This window comes from Stegostoma tigrinum, chromosome 9 (genome assembly GCF_030684315.1).
Source record: "Stegostoma tigrinum isolate sSteTig4 chromosome 9, sSteTig4.hap1, whole genome shotgun sequence".
Classification (NCBI taxonomy): domain Eukaryota; kingdom Metazoa; phylum Chordata; class Chondrichthyes; order Orectolobiformes; family Stegostomatidae; genus Stegostoma; species Stegostoma tigrinum.
In genome coordinates, this window is record NC_081362.1 from 72377367 (window position 1) to 72396354 (window position 18988).

Genomic DNA, 18988 nt, shown 5'->3' on the forward strand with positions numbered 1-18988 from the left:
TTTCCTAGTAAAATCATTGGGAATGTCTTAGATAGCCACCATCTTCAATTCAGAGAAAATATTCAAGTTCTCAAATGCATCATTGCACTTTGAAACAGAAGCAATCTACAAATTTAACATGATGCATTACAGAAACTTGCACCATGGGCAAAAAGCATTTTGTAGTCAGTGCTTTCACAGAATGGCAAATGTGTAATGAGATTTTGGGACAAGTCGGTCAAGTAGAAACAGGAAAACACATTTGAAAAGGAAAGCACAAGTGCAGAAAGGTCATGTAAGAGACTTTTAGAAGGACTCCAAGAGCAAACCTAGGATGAAAAGTTGATGAAGCATATGAAACCTGAAAATAGCAGATGCTAGGGGGTCTAAAACAAAAATTGCTGGAAAACCTCAGCAGGTCCAGCAGCATCTATCGTTAGAACAAAGAACATTACAGCACAGGAACAGGCCCTTCAGCCCTCCAAGATTGTGATCCTTTATCTAAACCTGTTGCCTACATTCCAGACATAGCAGGAACTGCAGATGCTGGAGAATGAGATAACAAAAAGGTGTAGAGCTGGATGAACACAATTTTCCAGGGATCTGTATCCCTCTGCTCCCTGCCCATTCATGTATCTGTCTGGATAAATCTAGAATGACAGATGTGACCACCTTTACCAGCAACATGTTCCAGGCACCCACCACGCTCTGCATAACAAACTTTCCATGCATATCTCCCTTAAAAACTTTTTCCCCTCTTACCTTAAGATCATGACCCCTAGTATTTGAGTGCCCCACTTGGGTTGGGGAAGCCTCTTGGTATCCATTTGTCTATACCTCTCAATTATGAAGATCTAATCTTGTAGGTGAGCTAAGTTTTGGGTACAGTGAAGTTTGGTAAAGGTAACTGGACCTGAAATCTCAACTATTTCTCCACAAATGTTGCTGGAGTGAGCTTGCCCAACAATTTTTGGGGCTGAAACACATGCATTATCTGGCTCTACAAAAATATACTAGTGTACTAATTCAAGTGCATTATCTTATATAGTCATAAGCAGAGGTTACTTATCAGCTATATATAGTAACTGCTTCTAGAGAAGACTTTAGAACATCAAATCAACAGAACAGTGCATACATCTGGTGCCATACCTCAGATGCTTCAGAGCAACTAGAAGTTAAGGAAGGAGGAATGTGGAGACAAATCTAGTCTTCAAATTGAGGGGTTAAGAGCAGACAAGAGGAAGTGTTTTATGCAATTGAATCATTAGGGTAGGGTGCATGGCAAAAACATGGCAAGTTTCAATCTGAAACTTGCTATCTGGAGATGCGGGTGGAGCAGGATTACTAATGACCAAAAAGCAGAATTGAATTTAATATGGGACTGAGGGAAAACAGTGGCCATGTTCGAGAGTGAATTGTATGCAAGTAGGAGTTACAACCAGGGATACAGGGATATTGCTAAATGTGATAAGCATTTGTGGTCATTTACTTAATGGATTCTTCAAACTTAAATTTGGAGTTGACAATGCCTTTTATAGTACACTTAATCCATAAGCACAATGATCTGGGTACAGAAATTCTGAATTATGTTGAAATGCTCACATTAACTTAATGTTTTCTACATTCCTGCCAAGAGAAAAATCATTCCAATGTTCCTTTGAGTATTAGATTTCAAATATTCATTTTTGATTTGTGGATTTTGCATTTGTAATTTTATGAAATTGGAGCATTTAAAGTCTGCAGCAAAGGCCAACTTATACTTCCATGGATGTTGAAATGCCTTAATCTTTAGTTGTGAGCTGTAGTTTGTTACAGCTGTGCACTGAGACAAGAGCAATAATTGCTGGAGTTTTTTTTTTAAATACTAGCTAAAGCACATTGGCAAGTGCTAGTGTTTGAGAAAGAGGTGTTCTCCTAGAAAGCTCCTGGTAGTGTGAATGAAGCTAGTGCTTATATAGCAAACCAAAATTGTGGAAGCGTTATTTTCATAGCTATAAAGTCCTTCAGTTAGTTATATTAAAACTTTGGCCAAAGCCCCAAAAGCAGGATAGTGAGTACTGTGCCAGCTTGTGTTGCCTTCAACCTACTGAAGCCTGTATACAGTACTTGAACCTGATAAGGGGTAAAAACTTCAAGAATTTCACAGCAGAGGGAGGATTTACTTGAAATACTACAAAATCAAGCAGCAGTTCTACATTTTGCATAAGAAAAAGTCAATATACAAAATTTACCTAAGCATTTTAGCAAAAGCAAGCTCATTAAAAAGGCAGAGCAGCAAGCAGTCACAAGGAATCAGTATTCAAGCTAAAGACAAATGCAAACTCAACCTATTGTAAATAAATTTACCTATACTAGATGCAAAGTAAAAGTCGCCCTTACTCAATTTTGTAATTTTTCATATCACTACTTCATTCAAAATAAGATCTGAAGTTTAAACAAACAAATAAGCAACCAAAAATATCTTTATTCAGTTTAAGATTCATTTAAAAGAGATCATGGTAACATTTCCTCTGGAGGGGAAGGGTCACCTGACCTGAAGTGTTAACTTTGATCTCTCCACAGATGCTACCAAACTTGAGCTTTTCCAGCAATTACTGCTTTTGTTTCATTAACCAAAAACTGTGGATGCTGAATAAGAACACTGATATCCAAAAAAACAGTTAGCACAAAACTGGACCAAGATGAGCTAAAATGTTGGGAGCCAAAACAATATCTAAAAAGGATAATTTGATTGACTGATTGGGCACAAACAGAACACATTTGCTGGAGGATCTAATACAAAATTTATAGTCTCAAATCTACTGGATGTCAAAGGATGAAGTATCAACTACAAAAACAGCTAGTTTGGGTAAATTGTAGTTTTATTGGAAAAAAATATACAACTTGGAATGGATTTCAGGCATGTCAGTGCCAAAGCAGATTTCAGAAAGAACTAAGTGGCTAAACAAAATTTTGAAAGAGCACAGTAAGAAAACAAGAATGCTTCCTTGAAATGGAACAGCAAATACAAAAAAGGTTTAGTGTACGAGTACCTGGATGATACACCCGTTTTGCTATAGTGCAATGCTGAGAAATTTTAGGCTCTGTCCTTACTCCAAGCAGAGCGAAAACTCTGCATTTAAACAGCAATGCAATACGTGCTGATATCGTCAGCCATTTCCTCACAGCAGCATACCCAGATGATCCCTCATTAAACCACAAGTTCTTATGTAGCTTTGAATGTGTAGAAGAGCTTGGATGCACTTCAAGATAAAGCCACATGCAACTTTTGTTACACCAAAGTCTTCTCAAATGCAAAGGAAAACAATGACAAGATACTGAAGAAAAATAACATGGACTGTAACTCTACCCACTATACGTGCATATGTTTTGACAGTTGGGGCAGGAGAGAAACATTACAGAAATTACAAACAAAGGAAAGGCAAATAAACAATGTTTTTTTACAAGAAAATTAAAAGGTTTTCTGTACAAGATCTTCACTTTGCAGTCATCATTTGTACGAATTCTAGAAAGAGAGAAAAGAAATTGTTAAATTGGCATCCTACCTTAAAATTCTATTAATTTGAATGCCATACATTAGAAGTCATTAGATGAGGCTTCAAGTTGGAGAAAACTATGCTTAATTTGGATACCCGAGCTTGAACCCAAAGCCTTTGAATACCAAGGCTGTTCTTTGCTAGCACCCCATCTACAGCTATTTCAGCTTCAAATTATAAATTAATTTAAGACATGAGAAGCCATTCAACCTAGTTGCCAAGATTTAGGATTTGAGCTGTGTAGCAAATATCAATTTAAGCTAGCCAAAACAGCAAGACCATTACAAGAAATGCAAGGGTCCAATAAATTCAGAGAAACTAGTCAACCAACTTGGTCATGTATAACTATTAAACAGGTTCAGTAATAAGCCTCTTTCAATTTCTAGACTAGTGTTATCAAGAAAGAACAGTCCACTCAGTAAATTTACAGTCTGAAATATCAGACTAACAAAAACAAAGAATGCACTGCCTGAGATTATATGGTTTCAGTAATTTTTAAAATCTAAATTTCTTAACACTTGCAAGTTTATCACTGCTGCCTGATAAGACCCATTTAAGATTTGGTTTGATTCTCAACCTAGTTCTTTGTGGTGTGTTCAAATACATAGTAAAAGTTACTGTTTCATTATTACACAAACATGGGTTATTTATGAGATTAAAAAGGAAAGTGCTCATTTGTAATGTTAATTCACAAATATGAACTGGCATTCAAATTTAAATTCTACATCCATGCCAAAGGAGCATAAACATTAAAAACTTAGTCATGCTGCACAGATCAAGATTGCTTAACATTAGAAATCTAAGACCACTCCAAATGAGCTTCACATTTAATTGAAATTAGCAGTGAATACTTTCCCATAGACTTGGGAAGTGTATGGGTGTGAAAAGTCTTCAAGTTTGACACCCCAACAATAGGTATATTGTCTAACTATGAACACTTAAGTAGCAAGCACTCCATCAGCAAGGACATTCAACAAAAACATGCACACGAGTGTCACAGGCAGCTAGCCTGAATCCTCCCTGAACTCAAGAACTGAAAAATTACTAAATTTGGTAGCCTCCCCAGTCAAAGCTTACAATAGAATAATCTAGTGCTGTAGAGTTGGGGATAAAGAAAGCTTTGTAGAAATAGGGAAACTATTGAAAATGGCAACTTTTCAGGCTACAGGAAGCCTACCTTCATAGTTCACTTGACCATCACCATCAATATCTGCTTCTCTAATCATTTCATCAACTTCTTCATCTGTCAATTTTTCTCCAAGGTTTGTCATTACATGACGAAGTTCTGCAGCACTGATGTAACCATTACCATCCTGCAGAATGAAATAAATTTAGTCAAAAATTAGAGTCTTGTCAATCTAAACTCAAGGTTAAAAAAGTTAATGTGACAACCAAACAGTCATGAGATGGAATGAAGTAACTTGCAGGATAGACAGTAGTTAAACCATAGCCGAGTGGCAATATGCCCAAGTTCGAACATTGGGTGTTGGCCTAGTCCAGACTGGTGTGAATCAAGATTGACCTTCAAGTAACATTAAAAGGTAGCAATATACTTCTGGAGGTGGCACTTTCAACTATTAGCTAAAGTACAGGTCCTTGTCCACACAGATGTGCAGATCTTGCAGTATGATGATTCAAGAACTTCCCTACTGCCCAAAGCTATCTTCCAAAAACAAACACCAAGCTTTCTGGTTATTTATTAGTGGCAATGAAGTTTTAACTGCTGCCAAATTGGCTGCTGCATTTTCCCCATTGCAGTGGTTAGTTTTAGAATATCCTCAGGTGGACAGACGTTTTCCTTTCAACAGCCTGAACTTAAATCTAGCCTCCATTAATCAAGATGATACATGTCCACTAGCTTCAGTGATCTGAAGTGAAGCAGTTTAAATAGCCTGGCCTGCAGTAAAAGGATTCAGATTTGCTACTGTTAAGGATAGACCAAATTATGTGCAAGTTACATCAAGGCAAAAGGAACACTGGCCTTGCCAAGTTTCCTGGGACAAAATTGCACTGAACTGATCCAGATAATGAAGCACAATATTCCATTCACCATCTAATGGAGAAAATTTGTTTCCCAGCAAGTATCATAACATTTAAAATCAGAAATAGCATGTTCACCATACCTTATCAAACACTCGGAATGCTTCTCTGATTTCTTCCTCACTATCTGTATCTTTCATTTTTCTTGCCATCATTGTAAGAAATTCTGGAAAGTCAATTGTTCCATTTCCTGCCAAAAATCAGAATGTTAGTAAACAAAAGATGCATAACAATTTGAAAACATCTGTTACACAAGGTTCTTACTCCTTACCATCAGCATCAACCTCATTAATCATATCTTGTAGTTCAGCCTCAGTTGGGTTCTGGCCTAGAGATCTCATAACTGTCCCAAGCTCCTTTGTTGTTATGGTGCCATCCCCATCTTTGTCAAAGAGTGAAAAGGCCTCTTTGAACTCTACAAAGGGGACAAAAACCAAAGTGAAATGGCATGCTTGTGTAGTAAGCACTAAACATATTTGGACTGTCATCTATTTTATGTTAAGCTATTAGCTCATAGTTACCTGCAACTTGAGGTTCAAGTGTCACTTAAATCCTGTCCGTGTCATTTGTGAAAGATAATTATCACTACTTCATTAGTCTGAAGTGTAGATTTCCCAGATTTTATTTGAAATATCACTAATGTTAAAAATCAGTTTTAAAAAGGTAACAAAACCAAGATTAGTACTGCTAAGACATAAATCTACCTTTGGCAACAGCATGACACAATTTTGACTGTTGTGCCAACTCAAATGTCAAGATGTTACCTTGAAGCAAAACAAGTTGTTGGAGAAAGCTCAGCAGGTCTGGCAGCATCTGATGAAAAAACATTAATGGTTCAGGCCCAGTGACCCTTCCTCAGAACACCAGCGCTGAAACATTAACTGATTTTTTTTCCTTCTGATGCAGCCAGATCTGTTAAATTTTTCCACAATTCCTTTGTTCTGATATAGGATCAGTAGCTCTTTTGGTTTTTCTTTAGTACCCTGCAGCACCTCAATCACAACAACAAAAATGTTTGTGCTAAATAAAATTGCAAGTCAAAAGCAGAGTTTCTCCATCTCATTCTTTCCTTAGAGGACCTAGAGAATTCTACCAAAAAAAGTGAGCTAGTAATGCCAATGCATTACAAGACTACCAATAAAACAGTTGCTATTGTTAAAGCTCAAGCACAACCAGGAGTGTAAAGGCAGGTTTCAAGAACTCACTTCACTGATCTGCTGTACCAGAAGTCATTTAGATAGCAATGATCTAGAGTTCAGAAAGTGTGCAATACATAAAACAGGTTCCATTTAACTTTACTTAGAATTAATTCACAATGACTGGCTTCTAGTAACTAGCAGCTTATCAACTGGAGATCAAGCTCCACAACTTTAGAAGTATACTTGTTCCACTAGATTTCTACATACTGTAATTTTGAGATGACAATGAATTGATCTGTAGAAATTCATTGAATGCCTAAGTTTTAATATCAAAGTGCTTGGTGCGCTTCCCTTAAATAAAGATCTTTAACAAAACTCAGCTGAATAATTAGTGCTTTATTTAGTATACTTACCAGCAATTTGCTCTTCTGTTAGTTGATCAGCCTAAAAAAAAATGTTACAGATTAGGCACTATTCTTACATCAGGCTACAAGTCAAACAGTGGCAATGAAAGTCACAACTAGGCCAAAAGTTATTCAATTTCAGGGCAGGATTGAAGTTTCATTCCATCTTTCTTACAAAAGAGGTATTGTCAAGTTTACAAGGACCATTGATGTCCAAGGTAAATTTTGCTAGAGGGTTTGCATATGTCTCAAGACAATTTATACTGCCACAAAAAACAAGTTTCACACCAGGCAAGCCATCTTAAACAGCAATGCCTTGCCACCATTAAAACCAGAAAACTTCCAGGATATCAACTTTATTTCAAGCTGCAGCAAGTTTCAATATGGAACACTGCAGTTCATACAAAACCCATCACTGATTTTCAATGGCAGGCTGAGAGCCATTCATAAACAGGAACATTTGTGATGAAATTGAGGATTTAGTGGCTACAACATGCAAAGACAAATTAGCATTTTATTTGAAAGTGAACGATTTGACCAGGCTAGGGGCAATATTGGCATGGATTTAAAAGCCCAGTTCTGAGATTCCACATAATTCAATATTAAAAAAACAATTCTTTCATTATAACTTTCATACAAGTTAAAAATCCAAAAAGTACAAGCAGCCAATTGGGTAAGTGATCAAAAGGTGAAAAAGCGAACAAGCAAACAATGGGGGGGGGGGGGGGGGAGAAGAGAATTCCACAACGCCAGCAGCCATCCTTCACTTCTGGGGATCCCGGTGTAACCATTGGCCTTCCATTACAACTGGGGGAAAAAGCTACTTTTCTTACGCAAGAAAACGAAGTCGGGAGAGGAAAGACATCCCAGGGTGTACAAGGCCTGTGAGCAGTAGCCCAAAAAAATCTACGCGGACAGAATGTTTAAGGCGACTACGGTTTTCAAATCCCAACGACGCCAAAGGGATAGAGAGCTCCAACGGCAAGTGGCACCCCGTATTTCCCAGCGGGGGGGGGAGCCTTCCATCCTAAACCCAGCAGCAGCTCGCTTTTTTTTGCACTGTGCGCCTGCAGCCGGAAGTGCCGATAATTTAAAATCGGCCATCACCAGCCGGGTGGGCAGGCAACGCTGCCTCCGCCAGAGCCGGCGGAAATTAAACTTGTGGCACGGACACATCGAGGTGGGTTCAAGTGCGGGCGGAGGGGATATGGTCTCCCCCACACCCGTTACCGCGCGGGTGCGGGCTCGCGTGCCTCACCACCACACCCCCACCGTCGCGGGGCTCTAACGGTCAAAACCGTCGCCTGTTCAAAAAAAAAAGCAGAGGCGGCAGTGAGGGGGGACCCGGGCTCAGGGAAAAGGGGAACGCTCAATCAGATGAAGTCACCCCATCCCCCAAGACAAAAAGATTGAGCGGGAGGGGGAATGACAAAATATTTCCGAGGTAGGAAGGCGGCCGGGGGAAGTACCAGAGGGAGAAAAGTGACTACCTGCCAATCAACAACCAGCACCCTAAACCGGGGGGGGGGGGGGGAAGAGGGGGAGAAGAGAGAGAAGAAAGAAGAGAGAAGGTGGAGGACGGGGTAAAGAAAGCAAGACAAAGAATTTGATTGGGGGGGGGAGAAGAGAAGAAGCAGCGAGGTGGGGGGGGGGGAAGAAACCCCACCCGCACTCCGAGATATATTATGGAGTCACTCGACCCCCGAGAGCATCAAAACAGAGCGGGAGAAACAACTAAAACAAATCTTAATCGGGTGCTTGCGGACGGCGCTTCGGCTAAATAGACCGTGGTGCAGCGGTTCTCGCCCACCCTCCTGCACGTTCCTGAGCCAGAGGATCGAAAACCAATCCGAAATTCCACCTGCGGTCGCATCCTCGGGAGCGGGGTGGCGTGTGGGGGTAAAAACTAAAATAAACGTGCCGGAGAGAGCAAAGAATAAATCCAGTCGCGTCCTCGGGGAGGTCCAATGGAAGACGAAATGGCACTCACCATTTTTTTAATATACCGTTTTGAACTGGTTACCGACCGCCTAAACCACGGGTGAAGTTCTCTCCTCGTTAGCCACCACTGACTATAAACACCCCGCTCAGAGCGACTGTTTAACACCGCTCTGCTAACGTATCCCTCCGCCGGGCCCCGCCCACAGCGCTCCACACGGTCGCCCCGCCCTTTCTAACCCCATCGCCTTGGAGAGGACCCTTGGCCCCACCCCCGAACCATTCCCGGGGAGGTTTAAAAATAAGTTTCCTCACCCCGCGTCGTTTAGAACAAAGCGGAGATTTACGGACACGACCCGCTCTCCCTCTCCACCCCGGGTTGTCTCTATCTCGGGTGGGGCGGGGAGGGGATTATTTTCTTCTGCCCCCGCGGAGGTAGACGCAGTCCGCGTGGCGGTGGCAGCTCGGGTCCCGCTGCGGCAGCGCTGATTGGTCGGGCCGTACCTGCAATGCGTCAGTGCAAGGCGGCGTCGCGCTGCTGCTTGACGGGCGTGCGCTCCAAGTTTTCTTCGTTATTCGGAGCGCTTCAATCGGCGGTGCCCATACATAGACGGGGTGGAGGTGGGGATAGAAGTGGGGGGAGGTAGTTTGTTGCTTAGCGTATTAGGGCGCCTGGTCTAGTAAATTTAGGGAGAAAAAGTCAGATGGGGTAGATCTTTACAAATATACTGCAGTAATAACACATCAGGCAGGCACTTTTGCTGGCCCTAGCGTCCTGCTTGGTTGTTATCTTTCATTGCATCAGGACAAAGCTTTCCGTTCTCATTGTCTTTGTAGCTCTCTGTAACTATTCTGATTCCCGTTTCTCGCACTTAGGTAGCATCAGTGGTTGAACGCAGCATTTGTTCTCCCACCTGTGTGTCAAAGTTTCTAGTTATTTCTTGAGTAGGTTTTAACTTGTGAGTTGGCTGTTACTGTCAAGGGACTAATTGCACACCCCAAATCGAACAGCGCATTTTTGTAGTAAACTGCTATCGTCAGTTATTTGCTACTTTGGATTGTGACTTCAGGTTGTTTGGCGCACGTGTGCCCTCTTACCGAATATATGAATTTACTTATGACAATTTATTATCAAACTATGCTATTAGCGTTGTCATTCCTTCAGAAATTTAAATGTCTTTTAATATAAAAGCTCTCCTGCTTTGCTTTAATTCTTTTTGTTGTTTAATATCCAACAAAGGTAAACTTTTATCATCACCAACTCCATATTAAGTTTCTGAACATTTTTTGAGTTAATTTTCATATTGCAGCACTCAAGTTATGCAATACAACAGTTAGTAGAATTCCAAAATTTCAAAATTGCTCTAGTTTAATTTATATAGCATCTAAGGGTATCCAAGTTTGTAATGTCATTTAGTCTTGTAATTTCACACTATTTCTCACCATGTCTTCGAATACTCGTAAATGCATTTCAGAACATGGGTATCCACAGATTTCTTGCGGGGGTGGGGGAAGGGGGAAAGAAATGTGTTTGTGAGAAAAATGAAGCTCCAGCACCAGTTCTTTTTCTAATGTTTTGAGGCCTGAGTGCATTGTGCAGAATTATTTCTGAATTGCAGACATAGGAACAAAATATTTTGGGATAGTGAAACAGCGTATGCACTATTTACCTAATTATTTCCTCTTTTACTTCAGTTATATTGTTGTTTTATTAGATTACTGCACAAAATCATTAACTAAATAAAAGGATGGAGTAGGAGACAAAAGGAATGTGTTAGGTTATCAGCTTACATCATATAACTGTAAGTCATCAGGCTTAATTAGCTATTGGTACTAGTACAGGAGAAATTACACAAGACCACACTGTTGTGTGATGCTGTTAATTCATCACTTCAATCATAACAAATGTAACCAAGTAGTCCCCTATTGTTCAAAATGCTCTCCACCTATTTGCAGAATTAGCTGTATGCAAACTATAAGGCACTGATACTGATGTTTGCCATAGTTGCAGAGGAACTAAATGCACAAAAAATCAGTTGGATGATTAAATGAAACTTCACATCAATTTTGGGCAATAAGCAGTGGGTCTGAATTAGGACTCGGAATCAGCACAGGCTTGGTGGACTGAAGAATGTGTTGATGTGCTCACTTGTATGATTGCATTGATAATTTTTTATTAAAAATCTAGTGCTAGCATTGGTTGGCTTTTCACCATTTAAACAAACCTGTATAATTATGTCATTACCGCTAAAGTTGTAATTTCGGTGCAAATGCCTTGCTGCGATTACAATCTACAAATAGCAAATCAGTTACAATGCTAACAGTGACAGTCTTAACCTATATAAGAATAAGTACAATGCATGCATCTTTAAGTATGCACTTTCTCAGAACTGTTAATGTTACAAGACAATAAGTAAGACATCCAGCAGATTGTCAGAACTTTTAAAGACCAGTTCACCACTGATGTGGAGTAATAATGTAGAACTTGATGTCAGAAGAAATTTGCACCTGATCTCAAATTCCCTCATTTAGCATGCTAGATATTAAAATTAAAGTTATACTGCCACTTACTTATTAATAAGAAGTCTGGAACTGATAAAGAGGCAACAGGTAAGCCAATTATATATAATTAAACTTCGACATCACAGTAGATGGTCAACGTAACATGGCAGAAGAGCCGCTCCAGTCAGATTATCATATTAAAAGCCTTCTTTACATAACATTGAAATCGCAATCTTGGATTGATTTGTGCTAGAATGAATTGCCTGGGGAGTGATTATATGAAACTGTGTTCATATCTTCAAGGTTTAGCATCTATCTTGATGGTATATGGATTAGTAAGTAGTTTATGTTCAAGTTATCATGGAGTCAAACAGCATTGAAACAGACCCAACTTGTGAATGCCAACCAGTTTTCCCAAACTTAGACGAGTCCTATTTATCTGTGTTTGGCCCATGTCCTGCTAAACCTTGCCCATTCATGTACCTGTCCAAATGTCTTTTTAATGTTGCAATGCTTCTTGTTGTATTAAGTAAATTTCTTCATTACAAACTACTCAATCTTGTTTGATTAGTTAAGAGAGAAATGTCAAAAGCATTCTCAAATTTAGGGTATTTTGAAATTTTCTTCATAATATTTGGGAGGAGTTCTTCATAATTATTGTCTGCCAAAAGAGAGGCTAAATTTTAATTCAGTAAAGAAATTGAAGGTTATGATGAAAAGGTAAATTAGAGTTAAGGATTGTCAGATCAATCATAATCTTGGTGAATGGTTGAACAGAATCATTGGGCTGACTGGCCTACTTCTACTGGCCTGGTTTTTTTTGGGTATGCACCACAAGAAGTCTCCATTTAAGATTTAATATTTTTTGTTTCTCTTTTGGGGTCATTAATGTATGGAATTTTCTTCCACGGAATACAGTGGCGGCTATGTCGTTGAATGTGCTCAAGACTGAATTACGTAAATATTTGATCAAAAGTAGCATCAATGATTATGGGGACCGGGCCGGAATATGGAGTTGAGAGGGCAGGGCCAAGTGGTGAATTCTTCCTAACGCGTGTTTTCAGGGGCACATATGATCAACTATCTTATTCTTACTTTCAAAAGACTAAAGTGCAGTATTATGAATAAAGTTATGAATGCTTTGAAAAAATTAAAATGTACAGTCATCACAATTGACATCACTTAAACAATTCAGTACTTTTTTGACTGATACATCTTGCAGAACATTTCTGATTACGCAATTATGCATTTCATCTCAGGCAGGCATTGAGAGACGCGAATCAAACAGGTTTGCACAAATGACGATGTTTGGTCACTGCTAATGTCAAACCAAATTAAATCTATAGCAAATATCTTCTGATTCACAACGTCGGATGTTTTATCATATTAATAAATATCATTAAGTTGCATTTGTCATGAAACAGGTTTATTTAAGTGGCTGAATGCTACTTTTTTGGATTTGCCCACCTGAGGAAAGGCTGGTTTTGAATAAGCAAATACATCTTCTAAGATGGATTGTTGTCTCCTTTTATACTTTATTTTACTATGAATATTTATGTAAACAAGAACCATACTGAATAATTAAGTGAAAATCCATCTCAATAATATGCCTATTACTCTATCGAAAGTAGTGTTGAAAATATCGTAAACTTGTAAAATTCTAATAAAATGGGACATCGAATGCAAACCCAAGAAGTGAAATTCTTCCGGAAAATGAAGAACGGAAGACTAATAATAACAGAAAAATATGTAATTGAGGTACTTATTACTTATCTACTCTCTTTACAAAATGTTGCTGAACCTGAGGCGAACTTGCCCACATCTGTGTTCAGTTGCTGGGGCGGCGTTTGTTACCGTGAGTCAGTGGTGCAATGCAGTAACTAGGGTGGAAACGTCACGCATGCGCATTGGCAGTGGAAAGTGTGTGCCGTGTAAACAGTGGGCAGCTTCGTGGATCGGAACTTCCAGTAGGCAAGTAGAGAGAGACCATCATTGGCAAGCTGAAGATCTACACTGTATTTCTACACCATGTATTTAAAGTCAACTCAGGACAGCCCATAGCGTGTTCTACTTACTTCTAACTGGAAGAACAGACCCTATGTCTGCACCAGGAGGAGAAACTATAAGCAGACGTACATGAACTAAAGGTTCGAACTGCCAGGCGGCAGACTGGACAGCATTTGTACAAAAAGACTTTGTGTCACCGACTCTGCGACTGAGGCAGAGTGTTTTTCCCGAAAAAGGAAATATTGAAAGGAATGCCTCTAAATAGCAAAATCCAAAAGGAAACACTCCACACGATGGGGCAAAACTAAAAGTGAAATGCAGGAAACAAGACTAAAAAGTCAAAAGTGAAATTTAAAATGGAGGCTGCGATTTGTGATGCTGTGGAATGTTTACAAACTAGAAAACCCGAAAAGCTAACCAGAAACGAAAACTGCAGGTCAAAATGTTTGAAGGAAAAGTTAAATCCTCTAGAGCACGGACTTCTTGAGGTTAGGTGACTAGCACAGTGTCAGACTCTGTAAATTAATACATAGCTGAACCCAGAGGATTGAAGGAATCAAAGTAGTGGCTACATTTTGGCTCAGTGGAAACGTTCTTGCATCTGCAAATCAAAGGTTGTGGGTTTAATCACCTGCGATATTGGAGCACGTCCAGCCAATTGTCATGCATCCTATAATGCAGACTAGCATATTGAAGCCTTATATGTTACTTCTACTATTAGTTTATTAGTGTACCATCCATTCTATTAAAACTGGCAGATTATGACTGCAGGAGCTGGAGACTGCAGCAGCCAATTAACACTATGTATTCCAACTGCAGAGGCACGCACCATCAAATGAACGTACGACCAGTGAGAAAATGTATTCATCTAAAATTAAACATATGAAGAAGCAATAGTAATCATTTCATTTCAGCATAATGCATATTATACAAGAAATGACTGACATTTTCAAAAACTCCCTAAGTGCATGGTGACCCTTACACATTCATCATATCCATTTACCCTCAGATTTTCATAAAGACGTTTTATAAGACGTTACTGATTTCATCAAATAACAAAATTGTGAATTACAACTAATCAGATTGCTTAAGCAAAATAAACTTATTTTAAAAACCAAAAGAACTGCGGATGCTGTAAATCAGGAACAAAAGCAAAGTTGCTGGAAAAGCTCAGCAGGTCTGGCAGCATCAGTGAAGGAAAGAACAGTTAATGTTTCCAGTCCGGTGACCTTTCTTCAGAGCTGGAGGAAGGGTCACCAGGCCCAAAATGTTAACTCTGTTTTCTGCTTCACAGATGCTGCCAGACCTGCTGTGTTTTCCAGCAACTTTGTTTTTGTAAACTTATTTTAACTTTGAATACCAGTTAATGTTTGTCATGCCTCGAGTATAGTTACGAACAAGATATAGACACCATCTATTGGGCAGATGTCAATCTAAGGTATTTTCAGCAACAAGCTAGACTGCTTGTTTTGGAACATTAAGATTTATGTTTGGAGAACACAAGTGTTCCAGGCCCAATCATCATCAAGAGAAAGCAGTACTTTACAGGCACAACCACAGAAAATGATGGAGAAACTCAGCAGATGTGGCAGCGTAATTGGAGAGAGAAACCAGGGGTAATGTTTCAAATCTAATATGATTCTTTTTCTGAACCTCTGGAGAAGAGCCAGAACACACACAAACACCTTTTTGTTTCTTCATGGATGCTGCCAGACCTGCTGAGTTTCTCCAGCATTCTCTATGTCTGTGTTTCAGATTTGAAGTATCTACAGTATTTTGTGCTCACTTTTCTGACCTTCACTTTCATCTGAACCCTTCTAAGCAGTTGATTTTTTGCACTTGGTTAATGTGCAGCTAGTCATTGAGATACATTCAGATAAGTCTGCAGACATTCTTTAACAACAGAACGTTCGTTTACACCAAATAAATAAAACTACAGAGCATTATGCGCATAAAATTAGTTAAAAAGTTTTAATGCAAGCACCAAAACAAAGTTTCAACCTGTTTCCCAGTAATATTTATTACAAAGACCAAATCCCACAGAAATATCCTACTATCACAGCTTTTTAAATATTTACTTAACTGACTTTCCCCAGTTTCTTTGTCTTGGCGACAATTTGTGATTCTTTTACGAAACCACTTTATGACCACACACAATTCTGATGGCCTGGAGGGTGTGGGGAGAAAACAGGTTACTGAGTGGAACTGTCTACAAGAATTATATTGAATGGAAGAGCAGGAATCAAGGGTTATGGGGATAAGGCAGGAACAGGATACTGATTGTGGATGATCAGCCATGATCATAATGAATGGTGGTGCTGGCTCGAAGGGCCGAATGGCCTACTCCAGCACCTATTGCCTATTGTCTATTGTCAAAGGGCTGAAAGGTCTACTTCTGCTCCTATTTTCCAGGTTTCTATGATGACCTAATTTCTCTGGGTTAAGTTTGTAAGGATGTTTGCTTAATGGGTAATATGTATAGCCAAAGATGCTTTCTCTGACCGAGTCACACAATTCAACTTATGAACCTGCAATAGCTTTTGTAAAACAGAAAACTGTTTATGGTAGAGTTCTGAAAAATTTGCATAAATTGCTGGAGAAACTCAGCAGGTGTGGCAACATCTGTGGAGACAAAACAGAGTTAATGTTTTGAGTCCAGTGACTCTTCACCAAAACTGCTTTTGCACATCATTTGATAGATTTCTGGAACATGGCATTGTATTCCATTTAAAGCGTTACGCACTCCACGTTACCCAATCTGATTATTGGAGAATCAAGTTTTCAGTTTACAACTTCTAAATCATTTTCGAGTTACTAATATACAAAATAGGATCAGAAGTAGACCCTTTTACCCCTCCATCTTGCTTCATCACTCATGAAGCAATTGGCTGATATTTATTCTGGTATTTTTATTTCATACCCTATTTCTAATTTTTCCTGACTACTCTACCTGTCATAATACATTTTTAACTAGTCGCTATGATACAGTCGCTGATTTTCTCTCTGTCTAGAGTACTCACAAGGTAATTCACATAATTATGTTTCTTTTTAATTTGATATGGCCCAGTGAACTTTACTTTTAATCGTCCCCCAGAGAGAGGTAATGCTACTAACATCTTGTATCCTGCCACAAAATTCTGAAGTTTGGCCTATTAATCTGCTCTAGTTTTCATTAGTTATTCTGCACTTCAAATACTGTTAGCCAATGCTCACACTTTAGTTAGTTTATGTTTGAAACTTGAATCATGGGTCCGAAATGTGGAGTCTGAGCTTTTGTTTACAAATCTTTCTGTAAACAATTTAAATGGTCCTCTCACCTCATGTCCACATATCAGCTCAAAAGGACTGAATCTGGTTGACTCATAATGGTCATCTCTAACAGCAAACACTATCAAGGGAATCTCTTCAACCCAATCATTGTGACATTCCTGACAATGAGCTCTACGGTGGTCTTCAAAGTTTGATGTCATCCTTCCAAAGCTCCTTGAGATTGTAGGTGTTAAGCTGAAGGTATAAATTATTTTTCCCCAACTATTCTTCATTTCTTTAAACATATTTGGTTTACATTCAGGTTTAAATGTTATTTGTTTGGGCAATGCTTATTTTGTAAAAGAATGAACCAACATTTCCATCACCATTTTTTTTTCCTGAGAGCATTGCTTTGGGAAATATTGTTTAAACCATCCATAATTATTTCTACTGGGTTTTCGACTATTTTCAGTGAGGCCAATATTTTTGAACCAGCCAGGTCATTCCCCAGCACAAAAGCAATTCCTTCTACAGGAATTTGTTGTACTTCTCAATGAGAGCATCTCAATTGACTAAGTCACACTTTAACCTAGCTCTGTAAATTGGGATCAGTTTGTAACCCCTATTAACATGTGAAGGGAGATAATTCGCCCTCTCTACTATGTGCAATGTAAACAAGATACAAGACAAGGCTGTGGTGGGTGGAGGTGGTATGGTGTTACAGCATGGAGCATGTCAGGAAAATGGAAAACAGACATATTGCTGTTAGTTTCTGAAGTTATTAAAGCCAATATAGAGGTGTAACATGCCTAAGTGGAAAATAAATGTTATTTCTTGTGCTGCTTTATGCTTCATTGAAATGTTGCGGCAAGTTCAGGTCAAAAATATTAGCATGAGAGGGGGATGGTTTATTGAAATGGCAAGCAGCTGGAAGGTCAGGATTATTCCTGCAAACAGAGATGATTCTGCTAAAGGGCCACCTTGTTTGTATTTGGTCTCACCAATGTAAAGGAGACCACATAGTTAGCAATGAATAGTCTCGATTGAAAGAAATATGAATAAAACACTACTTCACCTGGAAGGTGTGTTTGGGGCCTTGGACATTAAGGAGATGGGAAGTGAATGGGCAAGTGTTACACACTCTGCAGTTGCACAGGAAGGTGCTGTGGTGGAGTGAGGAAACATTAGAAGTGATGGAGGAGTGGACCATAGTGTCATAGAGGGAATGGTCCCTGTGGAACACTGACATTGGATGGGAGGGGACAATGTGTTTGGGAGCATCATTCTGTTGGAGGTGGCGGAAGTGATGGTGGATAATTCTTTGAGTGTGGAGACTAGTGAGGTGGAAAGTAAGGACAATGGGAACTGGGAAGTGTAAAGGCAGAAGTGCAGGAGATGAGTCAGAAGGCCCTGTCAACCACAATGGGGAAGCGTAATCCTCGATTGAAGAAAAAGGTGGCTAGTCAAAAACAGCCTGCTAGCATCATCAGAACAGATAGAATGGAGACTGATAATCTGAGAGAATGTAAAAGAATCCTTGCATGAAGGATGGTGTGAGCAGGAGTAGTCGAGGTAGCTGTGGGTTTTGGTGGGCTCATAATGGATATTGATACACAGCCTATCCTCACAACTGGAAATTTTCAGTCAAGGAATAGAAGGGAAGTGTTAGAGATGGAATAGGTGAAGTTAAGAGAAAGATAGAAATTGGAAGTAAAACTGAGTTTCCAATTTTTGTAATTCTGAAAGAGAGCAGGAAGTTGAACTGAAGACATCGTTGATGTATTCGAGAAAGAGTTGTGGATGGGAGCCCGAGTAGGACTGTAATAAGGAATGTTCCACATATTTCACAAAGAGGCAGACATGGCTGGGACCCACACAAGTACCCATGGCCGTACTTTGACTTGGAAAGATAAAAATGTGTTAAAGGAGTGCTAAGTGAAAAAAAGCCCAGCCAGTCAGGTGGATATGCATTGTACAGGCTTCTTTTCAAGAAAAAAGTGGAGAGCCTTCACACCATCCTGATAGTGGATGGGTGTGCAGAGTGATTGAATATCCATGATAATGGGGAGGCAGCTAGAAACAAAATGGAAATTAAGGAACCAGCATAAAGTATAGGAAGAATCATGAATGTAAGTAGAAACAATCTGAACAAGGGAGAAAAATAGAATCAAAACAGGAAGAAATAAGTTTAGTG

General features: G+C 39.4%; 1 protein-coding gene across 1 annotated transcript; it reads right to left on the reverse strand.

The window, feature by feature from the left end:
* Nucleotides 1-2822: 2822 nt before the first annotated feature.
* Nucleotides 2823-9215, reverse strand: calm2b (calmodulin 2b, (phosphorylase kinase, delta)). Its single transcript, XM_048535986.2, has 6 exons — nucleotides 9089-9215; nucleotides 7108-7138; nucleotides 5827-5970; nucleotides 5639-5745; nucleotides 4693-4828; nucleotides 2823-3484 (listed from the first exon to the last, which is right to left on the reverse strand). The coding sequence occupies exons 1-6, from the start codon at nucleotides 9089-9091 to the stop codon at nucleotides 3456-3458; spliced, it is 450 nt and encodes a 149-aa protein (XP_048391943.1). The 5' UTR covers nucleotides 9092-9215; the 3' UTR covers nucleotides 2823-3455.
* Nucleotides 9216-18988: the final 9773 nt, after the last annotated feature.

Bases quoted from the DNA above. Each gene is read 5' to 3' on its own strand.
- calm2b (XM_048535986.2), bottom strand. The intron at 4,829-5,638 runs GTATGGTGAACA...TTCATTCTGCAG, and splicing joins CATTCCGAGTGTTTGATAAG to GATGGTAATGGTTACATCAG. The intron at 3,485-4,692 runs GTAGGCTTCCTG...CTCTCTTTCTAG, and splicing joins TGGTCAAGTGAACTATGAAG to AATTCGTACAAATGATGACT.